This window comes from Dermacentor andersoni, chromosome 2, assembly GCF_023375885.2.
Source record: "Dermacentor andersoni chromosome 2, qqDerAnde1_hic_scaffold, whole genome shotgun sequence".
Classification (NCBI taxonomy): Eukaryota; Metazoa; Arthropoda; class Arachnida; order Ixodida; family Ixodidae; genus Dermacentor; species Dermacentor andersoni.
The window spans coordinates 48298903-48316645 of NC_092815.1; the positions used below are offsets into that span (position 1 = coordinate 48298903).

The window sequence follows — 17743 nt, forward strand, 5'->3', positions numbered from 1 at the left end:
CCGTTTGCTACCCTGCGCTGGGGAATGGGTGAGGGGAGACGAAAGCTAAACAAGAAAATTGCAAAGAGAGAGAAAATAGAAAATAAAAATAAGGAGCTATTTCTACTTCAGTCGAAAGTTCACGCAAAACTCTGACGTGTGCCACCTTTGAAAGTGCTTTTAGTTTGCAGGCCGACACAAGCGAGCCGACCAAAGCGACGCAAACATGTACCGCACGACCGCACCTGTGCATGACAGCACCTGTTAAAGGAAGCTTCTCATATAAAAAAAGAAACAAAGCATTTAACTTTTTAAACGACAGAACAACAGCGCTAATCATGATGAACAAAAAAGAAGGCGGACAGATAGAAACTCACTCGCAAGGTCAGTGTACAGGTTCACACGCGATTAGTACAGCTGACAAACCACGATATACTCACATTCTTTTTCGCGCACAACAATGGAAGGATGGCTGACACATGCATTAAGATGTCTCCTAATGAAAAACATATTTGAATAGTTCTGTTATTTGCTTCTTTGCGTCATAACGACACTGTAGTCATGCCAGATTCAGTGACACGGTCGCACACGTTGCAATGGGAATCAAAGATGGAAGTTGATTATTCAAAGCAGTTACTGTTCTCTCTCAGCCTTTTCTTGATTCGTCTTCCGGTTTTACCAAAATACATATAACAAACTTACCGACACGCTTCACAGTGTAGTCAGATTCTTTAGGTTTCTGTTTCGCGGATGCATGGTCCGCGAGAGCACAAAGACGACTCAGCTTGCTTTTTTGAAGAAACTACATCAATTCTGCGTCAGCCGCCTACATTATATAGGCCATGAGCTAGCTTATACTTGCAAGGCACCATATAAAACACGTTTTGCTTTTCGTCCCTTGTTGTTAGCGCCCCTGCAATAGGTGTCCTTAAATAAATATCCAAACAGCCTACTCCCGTTTTGCTGCCTTGCTACATAAAAGAAAAAGTAAATAAAAAAGTTGCGAAGTTCCGGTACTGCTATGGAGCTGCTATTCTGACGTACGCGAGTAAAAAGGAAAGCATTTCCCTTTGTATATGTGACCCATCCAGCGCACGGTTCCCCGCCGGCTGCTGGCCACACAGCATTTGAAGCTGCGTGGCCCTATAGTTTTATAAATTAATAATAGTCTCCTCTATAGTTATCTAATTATAGGTGGCACGCTGCTACCGCAGAATGGAACTCAAGCCAGTGACTATAGCATACTTTTTTGTTAGGAACTCTGTTCAGAACCGCTTCGAGAAATACGTTCCAAAGAAGCGTCGTTAAATGCGTTGCTGTTACAGCTAACAGTTCGCCATACATAATGGCCAGTGCATAGACATATCTGTAACAGCAATGCACATCGCTTCAGTTTTTGAATATACTTTGATTGCATGAGTGCCTTACCCAGTGACTGCTAAATACCCGCGCCGACGTTCAGTAATGATGTTCATAGCCGCAAAAGCGGGCGATTAGCAAGTGAGCAACGTTTTAATGTGCTTATTCTGCTAGCCGTGGGTACCTGGTCGTCGCTGTCGCACAGCTGCTTTCACGCCGCCACGCTGTCCGAAGTCAATGGACCTAAAAGAACGCTTTAGTCGGGGACAACCTAACAATTACAAATACGCTCCAGCCATAAAACGCACTGCGCCTGCCCTTCACCTCTGCAAGAGAACTGAGCTGCCTAGGGTCCACTCGCAATTATGCACAAATTATATATAACCAATTAGGTTCGCTTACTTCCATGACGTCAAGCGGCATTGCTTGTTTAAAGCAGCCGTTTCTTTCGTACACATCTATCTTTCTGCCACTCGTTACATGGTGAGACTTCAATGCCTAGGGCAAATTTTATGATTTATCCTGATATCACTCTTATCCAAAGTTATTATTTCACTTTGAAACAACGAGCTTTCGTTTTTTTTTATTAGCCCAGCGTTTACATTACAACAGCAAAGTCGCTAATCTGTGAGTGGACTTGAGCTGGCTCGGCTCTAGATCTTTCAGAGCTGAAGGGCACGTGCATAGCGTTGTTGTGGGTGGAGCTTGTTTGTCAATCTTAGGTTGTCAGCAACTGTATTTGCCAGATTATTTTATGGGAGCTGCATGAAATTCCGCCTGCATGTCCACCTCTTCGAGTAGACCAGCTCATGAACTAGAATTGCACTGTCTGCCACAGGCAACCTTCAAAAAAATTTGGAAGTGTTCGCTGAAACACCCGGTATATGCGCGCTTCGATTTCAATCGTGACACGGAATGACGTTCCCTTGTGGTTTTTCACGCCTCTTTGCGACAAACAATTGAATCGATTTTCTCCGACGTAACTAATCGACTCGCACATTTCGGACTACCAACCCTGTGAACTTGTCTAGTAGCCTTCTTCATTTTTACTTTTTTTTTACATCTGAGAATTACGACAAGCCTACGTTTCGTTTGCGCCAGCGAGGAAATTTTTGAATATTGAAAGCTGCAACATCATCTGGCGTAATCTTTTTAGAGCTTCAATGGAAAATACACGCGCAGAAAATACACATTTCCTGCGTATGATAACTAAGCACAATGCCCAATACAGGGTTGGTATTAGATAATATTAGTGTTAAAAATTTACTTTATTGCGCACTTTTACGCACAAAACACCAACCTATGGAAATACCTGTCTACTCATGCTAACCCAGAAAATGTCTGCAAAGAAATGTGGCTGAAGGCTTTAGATACTGCAGTGCAATGTGTATTGAAATGTAATAATTGTCTATTGCAATGTATTGTGTATTGCAATTTAATATTGCAGACTGGACTTATCTCGGAGATGGCCTAATGAAAAGTGGGTGGATTATAGAGATGATGCAATAGTAAGCTGGGCCGCAACCGTGACCTCGTAGTTCAGTGTACGCCTCGGCTGCGGGATGACGTGGGTCCAAATACACGTTGCCGCCGGTTGCCTACCAGTTGCCTAAATGGACACTGGCGTCCTCCGGCCCGACACTCGGCTTTCTTTATGGGTGAACTATGCTGAGGAAGCCAGCATAAGTGGCGGTTTGTCCCCGTCGATTGTTGTTCCTGTCCGTGCAATATGTTATGCTCTTTCACACTTCACAAAGTGTTACGCTCTTACATATTTAATATTAGAGACTAGTGGACTAATGCAATGACAGAGGACAACTCTGATAGACGAATATCAGCGTTGGTTCTTCGTCTTTCCGAGTTGTCCTCGTCTGTTTGCACGCTGCTTATAGTAACTTACTCGTACGCTGACTCCGCCGGCCGAGGCACTGACTTTTGGCACGAATGTTCATCATAATCATTCGTCAGCCTTTTCCTCCCCGTCCTTTATCCCCAGTGTAGAGCAGCAGGGCAGAGCAAGCTATAGCTCAGGCCAACCTCTCAGCCTTTCTGTCAGCAATCTTTTTCACTCTTAAATCAATCACGCAAGATTGGATAATGGATTAACTCCGAGTGACAGCGTCAGTAAACAACATTGGCAGTTAGACTTGCGAGTGTGCTCTCTTAGCGTAGCACTCAACCTCACAAAATACTAACACCCTTCCGTATCAAGGAAAATTAAAACGACTTGTCCACCTTTCGTATCTGACTATTGGGCATATCTTCGTGCCAGAAAATAACAATTAAATGTTAGCTGTGTAAAAGCGAATTAGGGTCGCAATTATTTTTTTCCTCAACAACTCACAAATGAGGACTCGCTCTAGGAATCAAATGACTGGCTATAGGCTATTTTCCACCTATAAATAAGAATTTTCAGGTATCAAAATGAGCGTATCAAAAATTATCCGTTGGGCTTTAGGGGTTAAATCGGTTAAGCGGACTTTATTTTATCGAAAAGCTTACAGTCTCGTTGTCGCGTATTACTACAGCGTTTGTCCTCATAGCGGATGACGCCATGACACTGACCTTATTTTGATCTAAACTTTATTTCTTTTACACACGCACGGAATGAACCCACATGGTTTATTCACGAGGACGAGTGACACGTCTGTTGTTCTTTTTCGCTGCACCCTCATCACCTTGTCGGGCGCGTCACAATCGACACTCAGCGGGTCTTCGTGACGGTCGCATTACTCGTGGTTACATTCCCGTATATTTTGATACGACCTTCTACAGGGGTCTTTATTGGAGACATTTTCTTGATGTAATCTTTAAGAACTTCAAAATCCACTGGACCTGGGATGATAAGAAATAGCACAAGTTAAGCCGCCGAAGTACATATATATAGAACTTATCTTTCTGCCTTTCTCAAAGAAAAAGAAGGAGAAAGAGAGAGATAACACTTTTTCCTTGTCTCTTTTTTTATTTTATTTACATATAAGCAGAAAGGGATATGGCGCACAAATATGACCGCGCCTACTCCTTGTCGCATAAACAGGTGTTAAAGTTGCACATAATCTCGTACACTTATGCACATAATGGCGGAAAGGTGAGGAGTCGGCGGGGTGGACGCATTTCTGACCTGGTAAGGAAGAGGAAAGCGGGAACATATATAGGGGCGTCTTTTTTCTTTAGCTGCACCAAACCTTTAAAAACCGTCTGTGGCAGATAGCACAGTTCTAACCCTTGAACTATAACACTCGCTTAGGCGGACATTACTTACACGAGAAATTAAAAGCATAATTGGCTAATTAGTCGAATTTCACTAAATATTTTGCACCAATTAATTTACATCACGCATTGCAATCTACGAACTGTATAGCTAGTGATCAGTTTGCAAAGCATATAGACTTGGAGTGAATTCCCAGGATGGCACCATGCAGTTTCGAGACATGCGCCGATAAACTTGCCGTAGAAATGCATTGTTGTTTCACTTCATTTTTTATGAAAAAGCTGTTTTATGCATTGAAGGACAAAAGTAACTGGAACGCCGATGTATTATCTTAAACGCGTTGAAAATTGATATCTGAGATTGCTGCGATTCTGAGAACTTGTTCTGCGTGGATACGGCTTGCGAACTTGCAGGCTACAATAAATAAATTGCAATATTTGCCGTAAACTGACTATTTATATAATTAATCAGTGCAAGTACGTTAATTATTGAATTAAGCATTCTGATTCCTCGAAGAAGTAATGTCGACACACCAGTTGAGGTACAAGGTGCACGTGCTTGAGGTTTGAAAGTTCACTATTTTCCTTCTTGCGACGCGAGCGCCGTCCTTCGTGGCGCATCGAAGCTGCTAATTCTGTACAGGTGCAGTTGGTCATATTATTTAATATTGCTACGGAACAATATGTGCGATCACGAAAAGGCGAGCAGTGCGAAGACGACGACGACGATGAGAAGATAGCTGAGCGTCAAGTTATTCACGCAGAAGTTCGCAAAATGCTTGCCAAGAACATTATTGAACCATCATATAGTCCATGGGCGTCACCTGTTGTACTGGTCAAAAAGAAGGATGGCTCATGGCGCTTTTGCGTGGACTATCGGCACCTTAACAGGGTTACCAAAAAGGACGTGTATCCCCTACCTCGGATTGATGACGCCCTTGACTGCCTCCACGGCGCTCGCTATTTCTCCTCTATTGACCTTCGCTCCGGCTACTGGCAGATTGCCGTGGACGATCTCGACCGCGAGAATACTGCTTTTGTAACACCCGACGTTCTTTATCAATTCAAAGTGATGCCGTTCGGTATATGTAACGCCCCTGCCACTTTTGAACGCATGATGGACTCCCTTCTTCACGGTTTCAAATGGTCCACGTGCCTGTGCTACTTGGATGACGTTATCATATTCTCCCCAACGTTCGCTACGCACCTCGAGCGCCTCTCAGCAGTCCTGGACGTTTTTCGTCGAGCCGGTCTGCAACTCAACGCATCGAAGTGTCAATTCGGCCGTCGCCAGATTACCGTCCTTGGACATCTCGTTGACGCGAACGGAGTGCAACCGGACCCAGGCAAGATCCATGCTGTTGCGCACTTCCCTGTTCTGAAGTGTGTCAAGGATGTGCGCAGCTTCATCGGCCTTTGTTCGTATTTCCGCCGTTTCGTGAGAAATTTCGCCGCCATAGCACGACCACTAACCGAGCTTTTGAAAAAAGACGCCCCTTTCCAGTAGGGCGATAACGAGGCCTCTGCATTCTCACATCTAATCGACATTCTCACAACGCCTCCCGTTCTGGCCCATTTCGATCCTTCTGCGCCTACCGAAGTCCGTACTGATGCCAGCGGTCACGGAATTGGCGCAGTACTGGCACAACGCCAGCATGGCCACAACCGTGTTATCGCTTACGCCAGCCGGCTCCTCTCACCCGCGGAGCGCAACTATTCCATTACTGAGCGTGAGTGTCTGGCCCTAGTTTGGGCGGTTGCGAAATTCCGCCCATACTTATATGGCCACCCTTTTCCGTTGTCACAGACCATCACGCGCTTTGCTGGTTATGCTCACTGAAAGATCCTACAGGAAGACTTGGTCGCTGGGCCTTACGCCTCCAAGAATATTCGTATACTGTCACCTATAAATCTCGCCGTCTACACAAGGACGCTGACTGCCTGTCTCGCTACCCGGTCGACGAGCCTGACGACGCCGACAGTAGTAGCGCCAACGGCATTTTCTCTGTGTCTGCCTTCGCTAACATCGCCGATGAGCAGTACCGAGACCTATCGCTGCCAGCACTTATCCAGCGTCTGCGCTCAACACCTACCGACGCATCCGTTCGCCGATATGTCCTACAGGGCGGCATTCTGTAGCGAAGGAACTTCCTCCCTGACGGCTCTGATCTTCTTGCCGTGCCAAAACAGCTACGACAGACTGTGCTCGTTGAGATGCATGACGCACCCACTGCAGGACATCTTGGGGTAACCCGCACGTACGACCGCGTCCGCCGCCGCTTCTATTGGCCTGGTCTCGCTCGCTCCGTTCGACGTTATGTTGCTGCCTGTGATCCCTGCCAGCGTCGGAAAACACCTCAGGTGCTACCTGCCGGTCATCTCCAGCCGATCACCGTCCCTGTAGAACCGTTCTTTCGTGTTGGATTAGACTTGCTCGGTCCCTTTCCCACGTCATCCTCTAGGAACAAATGGGTAGCCGTCGCAACTGATTACGCCACCCGATACGCTATCACTCGGGCTCTCCCTACCAGTTGCGCCACTGACGTCGCGGACTTTCTCTTGCGTGACATTATCTTGCTTCATGGCGCCCCGCGACAGCTGCTTACTGACCGTGGTCGAAACTTTCTCTCGAAAGTTATCGCTGACATTGTGCGTTCCTGCTCCATTCAACACAAACTGACTACCTCATACCATCCTCAAACCAATGGCCTGACAGAGCGGTTAAACCGTACTCGTACCGATATGCTGTCCAAGTACGTTTCCAAAGACCACCACGACTGGGACATTGCCCTTCCTTACGTAACATTTGCGTACAATTCTTCCCGGCACGACACCGCCGGATTTTCTCCATTTTATCTACTGTACGGTCGCGAACCTACCTTGCCCCTAGACACGGCACTTCCTCCTGCTGCGATCTCAACAAGCGAGTATGCGCGCGACTCCATCGCCCTCGCCGACCATGCACGCCAGCTTGCCCGTGCTCGACTGACGGCCTCGCAAGCCACTCAGCAGTGTCATTAGAACGCGCGCCATCGTGACGTACAGTTTTCGCCTGGTGCGCTCGTGCTCCTGTGGTCGCCCTCCCGTCACGTCGGACTTTCAGAGAAGCTCCTTTCGCGATACATAGGGCCCTACCGCGTGCTGCGCCAGGTGACGCCTGTGACTTACGAAATTGCTCCTGTGGGTTCAATCTCGTCCTCTCTTCTGGCATCAAGTGATGTCGTGCATGTCAGTAGGCTCAAGGCCTACTACACTGCTTCCGAGTCCGATCTTTAGTCGCTCCGGGACGGCGCTTTTGCAGCCGGGGGTAGTGCTACGGAACAATATGTGCGATCACGAAAAGGCGAGCAGTGCGAAGACGACGACGACGATGAGAAGCTAGCGCGGGCTGTTGCCTCTTGGCCAAGCGCAGCGTATTTTCTTGTAAATATACTTGTACATAGCTTTTCGTCTGCGTCTTCCTACGTAACAATATTAAGAGCCCTTTTTTCGACTTTGAATGCTTATCCAAAGTAGTTGCGTGGTGTCTGCTGCAGCTCAGGCACTTCGCTTCTAGTAATGGGCAGGTTTGATCGTGGCCACCCGCAGGGCGAAGGCATGTCGTTTGTGCTCTAGTGACTGTGCTACTGTGGCCTATATAGCTTCAAACGCAGAGTTTTATACGATTGGCTAAAGGGAACTGTGGTGCTAGTGTCTACGGAAGCTGCAAGTTGGGCGGTTCAGCCAAAATGAGAATGATGATTACTATACATGAATTTGCTTCGTCCATGTGGCCTTAAACGACTCCGTGACTTTGCAAACTGATCATATTCAAGAAAATACTGCGGGATAAATATAGAAATATTAGCATAGTCCGACGGCAGGACGTGAGCACAGGACCTCTAGCACAGAAACCCGATCTTGAAGCTGTTACTCCACCAACGTCTGCTCAAGCGAAACCACTGCGATCAGCAGCCATTACGTGGGTTCGCAGAGCCTTTTTTGCCTTCTGCATTTAAATAAAGCATAGATCGCTTTGAAATTTAGTCCAATGAAGGCAGATAAATCGTAATAAACGAAGCCACAAGCACGAAGGTCAGACAAATCCTTGTATTAACCATCATTCCCATGGTGGCCGGACAAACGTAGTGCCAGAGTTCCCTCTAGTAATTGGGGTAGGAAACTATGTGGGCTAACAGACTAGCAACGGCGATGAAATTACGGACTTACGACTGAGGAGCATGCGCAGAACAGCAAAAGAGCATGCGCAGCATGAGCGGATGTACTCGTGCGCTTGTCGGGCGGCACCGATAGCATCACCCCGACGCGGCGGTTTCGTACAAATCGTCAGACGGATGTGACGTCGGCCGGCGGTCCTATGATCATTGGTTAAAAATTAGATACGCGATTTGCATCCGCACAATACTGCGTGAGTTACGAAAAACTACTGCATTACGTCTTACAGCCAGTTTAATTCAGGTGCAAGGAGTTGGAACCATGGAAACGGTGTCATCGACGTGATGATGATGATGATTTATCGGTATCTCCCTCCCAAAACGGGGTGGCGTCAAATAGCCACCTAGCCTGCTTTAGCTGATCATGTAATCTGTAGATATTGATCAGTCTAGCATTTTGTTTATCTCTTCTTAATTATTTACGTCTTCCTTCTGCCTTGTATATCTATAGCTATGGCTGAGAGGAGCGGATCCGTTGCAATTTATTCCACGCTTTTTTTTTTTCCAACCAATACTCTAAACGTCTCTTGCCTATTTCGACTGTGGAGCAGTTAATGATTCCGTCCACTTTAAATCCCAGCGCTTCTCCAAGGTGGATCCCAGCGCTTCTCTCGCTGGGTAAATGCCTTCGCATTCCGTATGGATACGTGCTGATTTGTCTCCCGGATTTTTGCTGCAGCATACACGGGCCTCAAATTGTTGCGAATATTTGGTCCGGTATGTTTTTGTCCTTAGGCAACGAGCAAGGCATTGCCCTTTGTGATATCCCACCAGATTCTTCCTTCTAATTTCTTCTTCCCATTCTTGTAAATCTCCATGGTCTTCTTTCTTTACAGCGTTTCATTCAATTTACTGTCTCTGTTTCTCTCGCTTTGTTTTGTTTTGGTGACTTGAAGCACAAAATAAGTTTCCTGTTTCCCAAATAAGCAAATCAGTTTGTTTGGAGCCACTTCTTTATGAACAATGCTTCTGTGCGAAAGCCGAAACGTCTTGAAGCTTTTTTTTTAGACCATTTCATATTTGGTCGGCCCCGTTTGTCTGTTTTCCTTTTCATTAAAATCAGTTTATACCAACAAAACTTTATTTCGAAACTCTATCTTTTAATTTCCCCTGTTATAGGATGATTATTAGAAGGAAAAACTAACGTAAATGTTTTAATTGAGCGCTATAACCTCAGCGCCTATATGTCACTGAGACGCCACCGATTTCAAAGTAATTTTTTTGTTAATTTTTGCTTTTGGGCTATTGTGGCGCCGAAAAAGTTGTTGAAAGAGCCAGAGCTTCGTCTTTGTCTCGTTTACTATAGAATGCAGTCTATCGTTTTCCTATGGAAAATTTACTAGGTTTAAGCAGACACCGTCAAAATATATGACGTCATGGCGATCTTCCGCGAGGACCTCAACGTGGCGTCGCCACCAGTCTTGTTTCTGCGTCTTTTCGGGCTTGTCAAGCCTTCTCTTCCGAAACAATGGCATTTTTTAGTTATTGTAAAACAGTAACGTTTCTGATTGCCGTCGCTCTGAAGAATCAAAGGTATGTGGTAGAGCATCCACCTACCTGAATCAGTAGCGTTCGTCGCCTTCTGAAATCCGTCTCCACCTCTGACCACAAAATCAGTTGTGACGATTTTGTAAATGATGCATTCTTCGTATGGCTGATAGACAGGCACCGTACAGTTTGTGCAGAGTATGTCAATCGATAAGACTCGATTGTTCGGCGGTGAGCTTAAGTTGTACGCAACATGTATTCCTGAAAAACAAGTATCATACGTTTTTAAAACAAGCATGCAGTAACGGGCGTCTTTGGGAAGTAGTCGCAACAGGTCCAGCGCATGCTATCATACATTCTGCTGCCTAAGACAACAGTTGCTCTCTTGCCAAGAACTTGCAGTTCGTTGGCGACCTAGGTGTCGATTTCGGTATTGGAAAGGGAAAATTGTCACCCGTTTTTCCACAAAAGAGTAATAATAATCAATAAATCATTTATTTACCGTACCAAGGAACAGCCTTGAGGTCTAAGTGATGGCGCACGTTTGCGTTAAGAAAAATGCGTGGGGAGTATCAATACAACAAAAATGAATAAAAAGAACAATCTTGAGAAGATGAGTGTACAAGAACAAGGCGCAAGTGGAATAAAAAAGAAAAAGAAGGAAACGGGCACTTGAACAATATGTGACACTATGCCACAACAGGGCGCAAAGCTCGGAAAATAACAAACACAGAATCATGAAAATATGCGTTACAAAGACTCCGTATTCTGTCGACGGTTGAGCGTTGCTGATGACAGGCAATGAACATGGAAAGGTCTATATTATTTAATGACGATGCTGCTGCTGATGATGATAATGATAATAATAATCAAAGCAATCAATCAAAGGTGTTAATTAAAGTGCCCATGAACAAGGTCGAGGTTCTTGGTGCTGGCGCACTCGGCAAAACAATGCACAAGAAGAACAACGCAAGCTCACACACACATACACACGCACGCACATATAAAAATAATATTTTCGCGAATACAGATTTTAACAGAGCATAAAATGTGTACACAAAGAAAATACAAAGCAAAAGCGGAGAAACAGGAAAAGATTACAGAGTGACGGAACACACAACAGATGATAATTTTTGTTCAGTTATTGAAATTCCTCTGCAACTCCTTTCAGGAAAATATTAAAGTTAGGTATGAAGATATCCATGCCCTCTGAATGGGCATTATATGTCGCTTGCATGCACTCTTGATAGAGGGTCACAAAAATCGGAAGGTTGAAAGTGCGCTGTTTTCTTGTGCTTTTCTGCACAATGTAGAATCTCACATTAGAGAGCAAGTGCGAGCGGCAGATTTTTCTATGTATTGATTTCTGGAGAAAAAGAACATCGGATTTGTTGCGTCTACAGGTGAGGATAGGTAACGTGAGTGTCTGTGTCAGCTCTATGGAGATGGAAGGTTTTTTACAGAATCGATGTTTAAATATAGAGATGAACGTTTTTGCACACTTTCCAGAAGTTCACAATTTGACCTAGAGGTACCGCCCCAAACGACGGAGGCGTACTGAAGAACTGGAAGGCATACGCTCTTATATAAAGTTACAAATGGCCATTTTGTTAGAAATATCTCGTCGCTCGATATACTGTGCCGAGCTTTCTAAGTGCACGCTGCCTCGTCTGTCGAGCGGGGGACGAGAAACTCGGAGAGCTATCGAAGTACACTCCAAGTTCCTTTGTTCCCTGAGCTCTTGGCAGGAGAACGTCTTTAACGCTATTGGGAAATAAGGTCCTGTTAGTCTTCCCTGTGAAGATCACAATTTTCGTGTTTGAGGCGTTTATGACAGGCTTGTTTCCAGCGCACCATGACGCAAAATTCGCAATGTGTTTTTGAACAGCGGCGCAATTATTAACATTTTTTGCCACTTTGAAAAGTTTCGCGTCATCAGCGTACAACAAAACTGAAGAGTTTTGAATGACCGCCGAAACGTCGTTAACAAACAGCGAGAAAAGAAGAGGGCCCATGGGACAGGCCCTTGAGGAACACCACTTGTAACCGCAGAAAGTTCTGATGGCTAACCATTTGCGCTAACCTAGCAGTACCGGTCGCGCAGGTAGCTTCTTATCAGCGCTATGACAGAGTGGTCCAGATCAAGTTGCGTCAACTTTGGAAGGAGTATTTTGTGGCATACGACATCAAACGCCTAACTGACGTCAAAAATGACATCCAGCTGTCCTTTCTTATACACTGCTTGAGAGGAATGCATCATGAAGCTAACAAGGTTCGTAGTTGTGGAGCGTCCCGATATGAATCCATGCTGCTGAGGAATTATAGTATATTCAGTTGAGAATGAAAATTTTGAGTGCAGAGTTCAAAAGAATAATTTAGATGCTGCGTATAGGGGAGAAATAAGCCTGAAGTTATCTGCAGCAGTTTTTACCTCTGATTTAAAAAACGGAACCACCTGCGCTGTTTTCCAAGCCTTTGGGAATGTGTTCGTCTTTAAAGCAGAATTAAAAATACGAGTAAGCACTGGAACAAGCAAGGACCGGTAAGTCTTACTCAAAACAGTTGGAATGCCATCAGGACCACACGAAAAAGATGGCTTTAAGCATTTGATGCTATTAAAAACAAGTTCCTCTGAGAACCATAAACTTGAGTCCAGGGAAGGGTGATAGGAAAGCTCACTAACTGCGTCACTGTACCCTTCACCGTACACAGACCCGAAGTGTGCGGCCAAGGCGCTCGCGACATCTGGAGCAGGTTGGTTGTCGCCGCTAAGTCGGGAGATATCTTGTTTCGTATTGTTGCATGACTGCCCATGAAAGTGTCTCCAGAAAGATTTTGAATATTTAGAACTACTAGCCTCCACGTGTGCTGTATAGATGGAATGACCACGCTCCTCTTTCAGCCAAACGATAACCGCACATGGTGAATCATTGCCAGCTTGTTTCAGTCCTGCTGGAGATCTTCGATTCCTCCAGCGTGCCTCGCTCAGCCAAAAATCAACCTGACAACACTTGACATCACGAAAAAAGTTGATCTATCATCACCAGCCTATAAACAGCTCGCTTTACTACTTTTGTATGAGAACTACCGTGACTCTACGCATATCTAAACTGATGGATCTGTCCTTCCAAACAGCTCCGCTGCAGCAATCGTGATACCAGCGAAAGTTACAACCATCAAATTTAAAACGACTCATGCGACATCATCGACGGCAGCAGAGCTCTCAGCGCTCTTTACCGCCCTTCATTACATCGATGAAGAACCGCCACACAAATGAACGATCTTCTGCAATTCGAAGGCGGCATTGCAATTTCTACTGTCACCTTTACGACGCGGACCACACGACAGCTAGTATTTCAGATTACAGAGACGTTACACCATATAAGTGATGCAGGCCATGAAATAACTTTCCAGTGGCTTCCAAGTCACTGCGGGATTATCGGCAATGAACGGGCCGATCAAGCTGCCCGTTCAGCCCATACTGAGGACCACCACGTACCAATACCACTTTCTAGAACTGACGCAGCACGGAAGCTCCGCCTGCTTACTCGCCAGTGCACCACGTCGCAATGCAATGAGCCACATTTCAGAAATTCCCGACTATACTCCATGGCTCCCACATTAAACATTCGAGTTCCACCAGAACTACGCCGTGGAGACGCCACGCTTTTGTATCGACTGTAGCTGGGCGTTGCCTCTACCAAAGCCTATGCGTTCCGCATAGGGATGGCCGACACCGCAACCTGTGAACACTGCGGTCATGAAGACTCGATTCGCTATATTTTGTGCGACTGCCCGCAGTGCAGTCCACCGAGCAAATCCCTTCATCACGAACTCAACCAGCTGGACGACCTATCATTATCAGAAGAAGAAATTCCACACCATCGACAGGACCTAACGTCACAGAAGGAGGCCATGCAAGCGCTACTGCGCTTCTTGCGAACTACCGGCCTTTGTGAACGTCTCTAACTGGAACGTCCTTCGTGTGTGTGTATCTGTGTGTGAATTTTTTAACCCATTCCTCTCTGTCCTCTTTCTAACCCCTGTCTCCCAACCTCAATGTAGGGAACCGGGGACTTATATCTGGTTAACCTCCTTGCCTTTCCTCTTCATTTCTCTCATAATAATAATAATAATAATAATAATAATAATAATAATAATAATAATAATAATAATAATAATAATAATAATAATAATAATAATAAATGAAATGTTCATTTAGGGCCTAGGAACAGTTACGGAGCCTTCGTATTGGTGCACTTAAAGAGACAAAATGTACAAAGAAGAGATATGAGGTAGACAAAATGCGAGATGGAGAGACACGTATGGATACAGAAAACAAAAACCCCGGCACTGTAAGTGTCAGTGTGGGCGAAGGTTTGGTAAACTGGCAAGACGAAACGTTTCAAAAGGGAAGTTGCTGAAAGTTAGCGCTTGTACTGTCTCTACTTGTCCCTCATCCTTACTGCGCTGTGTTACTTCTATCAAGATGAAACGGTGCAGCTCTAAAATAAACGTGCAACGGACCTCGGCGACGAGCGCACCTCGCAGCCGTCAGTGCGACACAAAGCCACCACCGACAAAAGCATGTAAACTTTCGGATGCCACCAAGCTCTTGCGCGAGAACACGTTCGTGTAACGAAAATATGGCAGACTCAACTGTAGTTGACATCTGCCTAATGTTAAACGTTGCACGAATCGTTGCAGCACGACATGTCGATGTTCGTCGAGCTGGTGCAGTCTGGGCGACACGGGACGCACATGGTTGTTTTTTTGTTACTTAGTGTTTTGAAAAAGGCGGACGAACGAACGAACGAACGAACGAACGAACGAACGAACGAACGAACGAACGGAACGAACGAACGAACGAACGAACGAACGAACGGAACGAACGGAACGAACGGAACGAACGAACGGAACGAACGGAACGGAACGGAACGGAACGGAACGGAACGAACGGAACGAACGAACGAACGAACGAACGACTGGACGGACGGACGGACAGGCGAACAGACAGACGGACCGACGGACGGACGGATGGACGAATGAACGTTTTGCTTGCCGAGCGTTCCACTACCATTTTTTCGTTCATGAACTGGAACTTTCGCCTAGCCTTGGTGCTTCGGCTGAGCGGCCGCCAGCCGAAGCCTCAGCTAGCGACGCTCGTTCGCGTCTCTTGCTCTACATAATATGATAGCAGCCAAAAGAGCGCTAACGATGCGCCAGAGCAAAACTGCGCGTTCCTTGACCACACAATTGCCTGCGTTCTAACTGTGCCTCGGTAAGGCCAAATGAAAACGCGCCGACCGCCCCAATGCGTTCGCTTGCCCGCGAGGAGTTCCCAACTGGAAGGACCGCTCAGCTATGTTCAATTGTACATTAATGCTTTCGCATTCGCAACACATAAGTGCTTAGGTGTCCTCGAATTTTTCACACGCATACGTGCAGCTTGAACAAAGTGTACTTTGTCAATGCATATGTACTTATCAGTGGTTCTAGCATTACCAGCTTTTGCGCTGCACCTTGAACCCCTCACAAGTTAGTAGAGGCTGCCTCGGGCCACGGTGGCAGAAGGGTCTACCACCGTGCCTCGGAACTTTCATCAATGTGTACGCATTTGTGTACGCGACTTCATTTTGCCAATTTCTTCCAGTTGTGGCAAATATTTAAAAAAAGAACTCGAAGATTTATGCCAACCCGAGCGGGAATCTGTTTTGTGACTGCCCGAAGTATTCCCAAGACTTTATAAGCGTTTTACTATATCTTGTGTAATTCATTCGCTGTAACATAGACTTTTCATATGTCTTGTTATATCTAAGTTGAGTACAGAGACTTGCGGTTTTTTAAGAAGAAAAATAAAGAGATCCGTAAAGTACCAACGTACCCATATGACCTAAATGGATTTCAAGCCAAAAGGCCCAGACGTGACACCCACAATATATTTGACAATTGCGGCCCCTGTTAGCTGACCTCCAACGTGACGCTGGTAAAAGAAAGACGGGTGGAAATTCGGCTTTGTTTGTACGACGTTCTGTAAGTGTAAGCGAAGCACAAAAAGCAAGGACAGGCGTACCCTTCGTGTTGCACCCTTCGTCTTTCCTTGCTTATTTGCGCTTCAGTTTCAGACCGTCAGTGAGTGAAAAGAACTTTATTTTAGAGACCAAGCTGTTGATGCCCCGATGTTGATGTCTTAAAAGAAATATTACGGATATACATTTAAAAAAAAAAGAGAACGGATGTCGTGCAGAGGCGATAATTGAAGACATAATATTTCATGCTGTGGGCGGTTATGCTTTGGGACGGGGGATATGTCACTGGCATTAGACTATAGATGACAAAAGTGATGTCGCACAGTGGAAACGGATACTACCGTCAAATCTGCTGTGTTTATCATGCCCCTGTTGTGGTCTTATTGGCTGCGTCAAAAGAAAAAGTCTCGTTCACTCTTTCGTAACATTATGCTCGTCAGTAGCGCTTCGTCTTCAGGGCGGTTCTCGCGGACAACACAGAACTGTTTCGTAGCTCCGTCGATCGGGGTACATAAACCGCCGTTTGGAGAACGGTGCTAAAATTATGCTCATCTGCTTAGCCTAGAAAACCAAACGCACTGGTTACATAACTTACCGGAGACTTGAAGAAATTCTCCTTTTCTCTTCTCGTAGCTGTAGTTTCCAACAGAGTGTTCGAACATTTGTTTCAGCTGGTAGCCGTATAAGGTTACGACAAGAAGGGTTTGGCCGAACGGTGCTGTCTGCAGCACGTCTCCAAAAGTAATATCTTGAAGAAAAGAGAGGGTATCAATGTGGTTTCGCGCGTCACCAGAAGCCAGAGATGGAAAAATGCCATCACATATGCAAGCGTTAAGAAGATAATTACAAGACAAACAAAATAAGTTCTACCCTGAAAATACGAACCAGCACAAAAAAAAATCAAAGCTACAGAGAAAATATTTGGAGGACTTCTTAAGGTTCGCCTTTATAAGTGGAACGCGATATATTTCAAAGATCCCTGACTGCTTGTCACGCTTCCCGACAACCGCAGCTTTCTTGCGGATGGACGGAGCCGAGCGCAATGTGGTGTTGCAAGGAGCCGAGCGGGCCGTGCCGGCTCCTTGCAGTAGGGATTTATGTTTGACCTTCCGCGTGACAGAATTATGTTTTCTCGTATATTCACATTAAACTCCGACGCTATCATGTCTGTAGGTTGTGTTTAGGTCGTGCTTTACAATTTTTCTGGCATATTTTGCTTTGAAGAACTCAATTAGTTCAGTAACACATCTGCGCCACGCGGAGGGCCTGCGTGGTTGTGGGTCCGAATGATTTCTCGCCATGCGATGTCTGATGCCGACATCAAATTTTTTGCGACACGGGGCCCTTAACGCTATCGCGTTAAAAGCAACTTTGATCTCGCCTGTGGTCTTTGTTTGTACTTTTGTATTGAAATGAAACTACAAATAATAAGTACACTCACCCTCTAATGGTGAGTGACCTTTG

General features: G+C 45.6%; 1 protein-coding gene across 1 annotated transcript in view; it reads right to left on the reverse strand.

The window, feature by feature from the left end:
- Nucleotides 1–3799: 3799 nt before the first annotated feature.
- LOC126542654 (protein 5NUC-like) overlaps nt 3800–17743 on the reverse strand; it is a 66993-nt gene continuing 53049 nt past the window's right edge. Inside the window, exons 8-10 of the mRNA XM_050189793.3 lie at nt 16875–17027; nt 10320–10511; nt 3800–4173 (exon numbers count right to left, since the gene is read on the reverse strand). Coding sequence (XP_050045750.1) covers nt 4043–4173; nt 10320–10511; nt 16875–17027 — 476 coding nt within the window. The 3' untranslated portion in view covers nt 3800–4042. The remainder of the gene's footprint in view (nt 4174–10319; nt 10512–16874; nt 17028–17743) is intronic.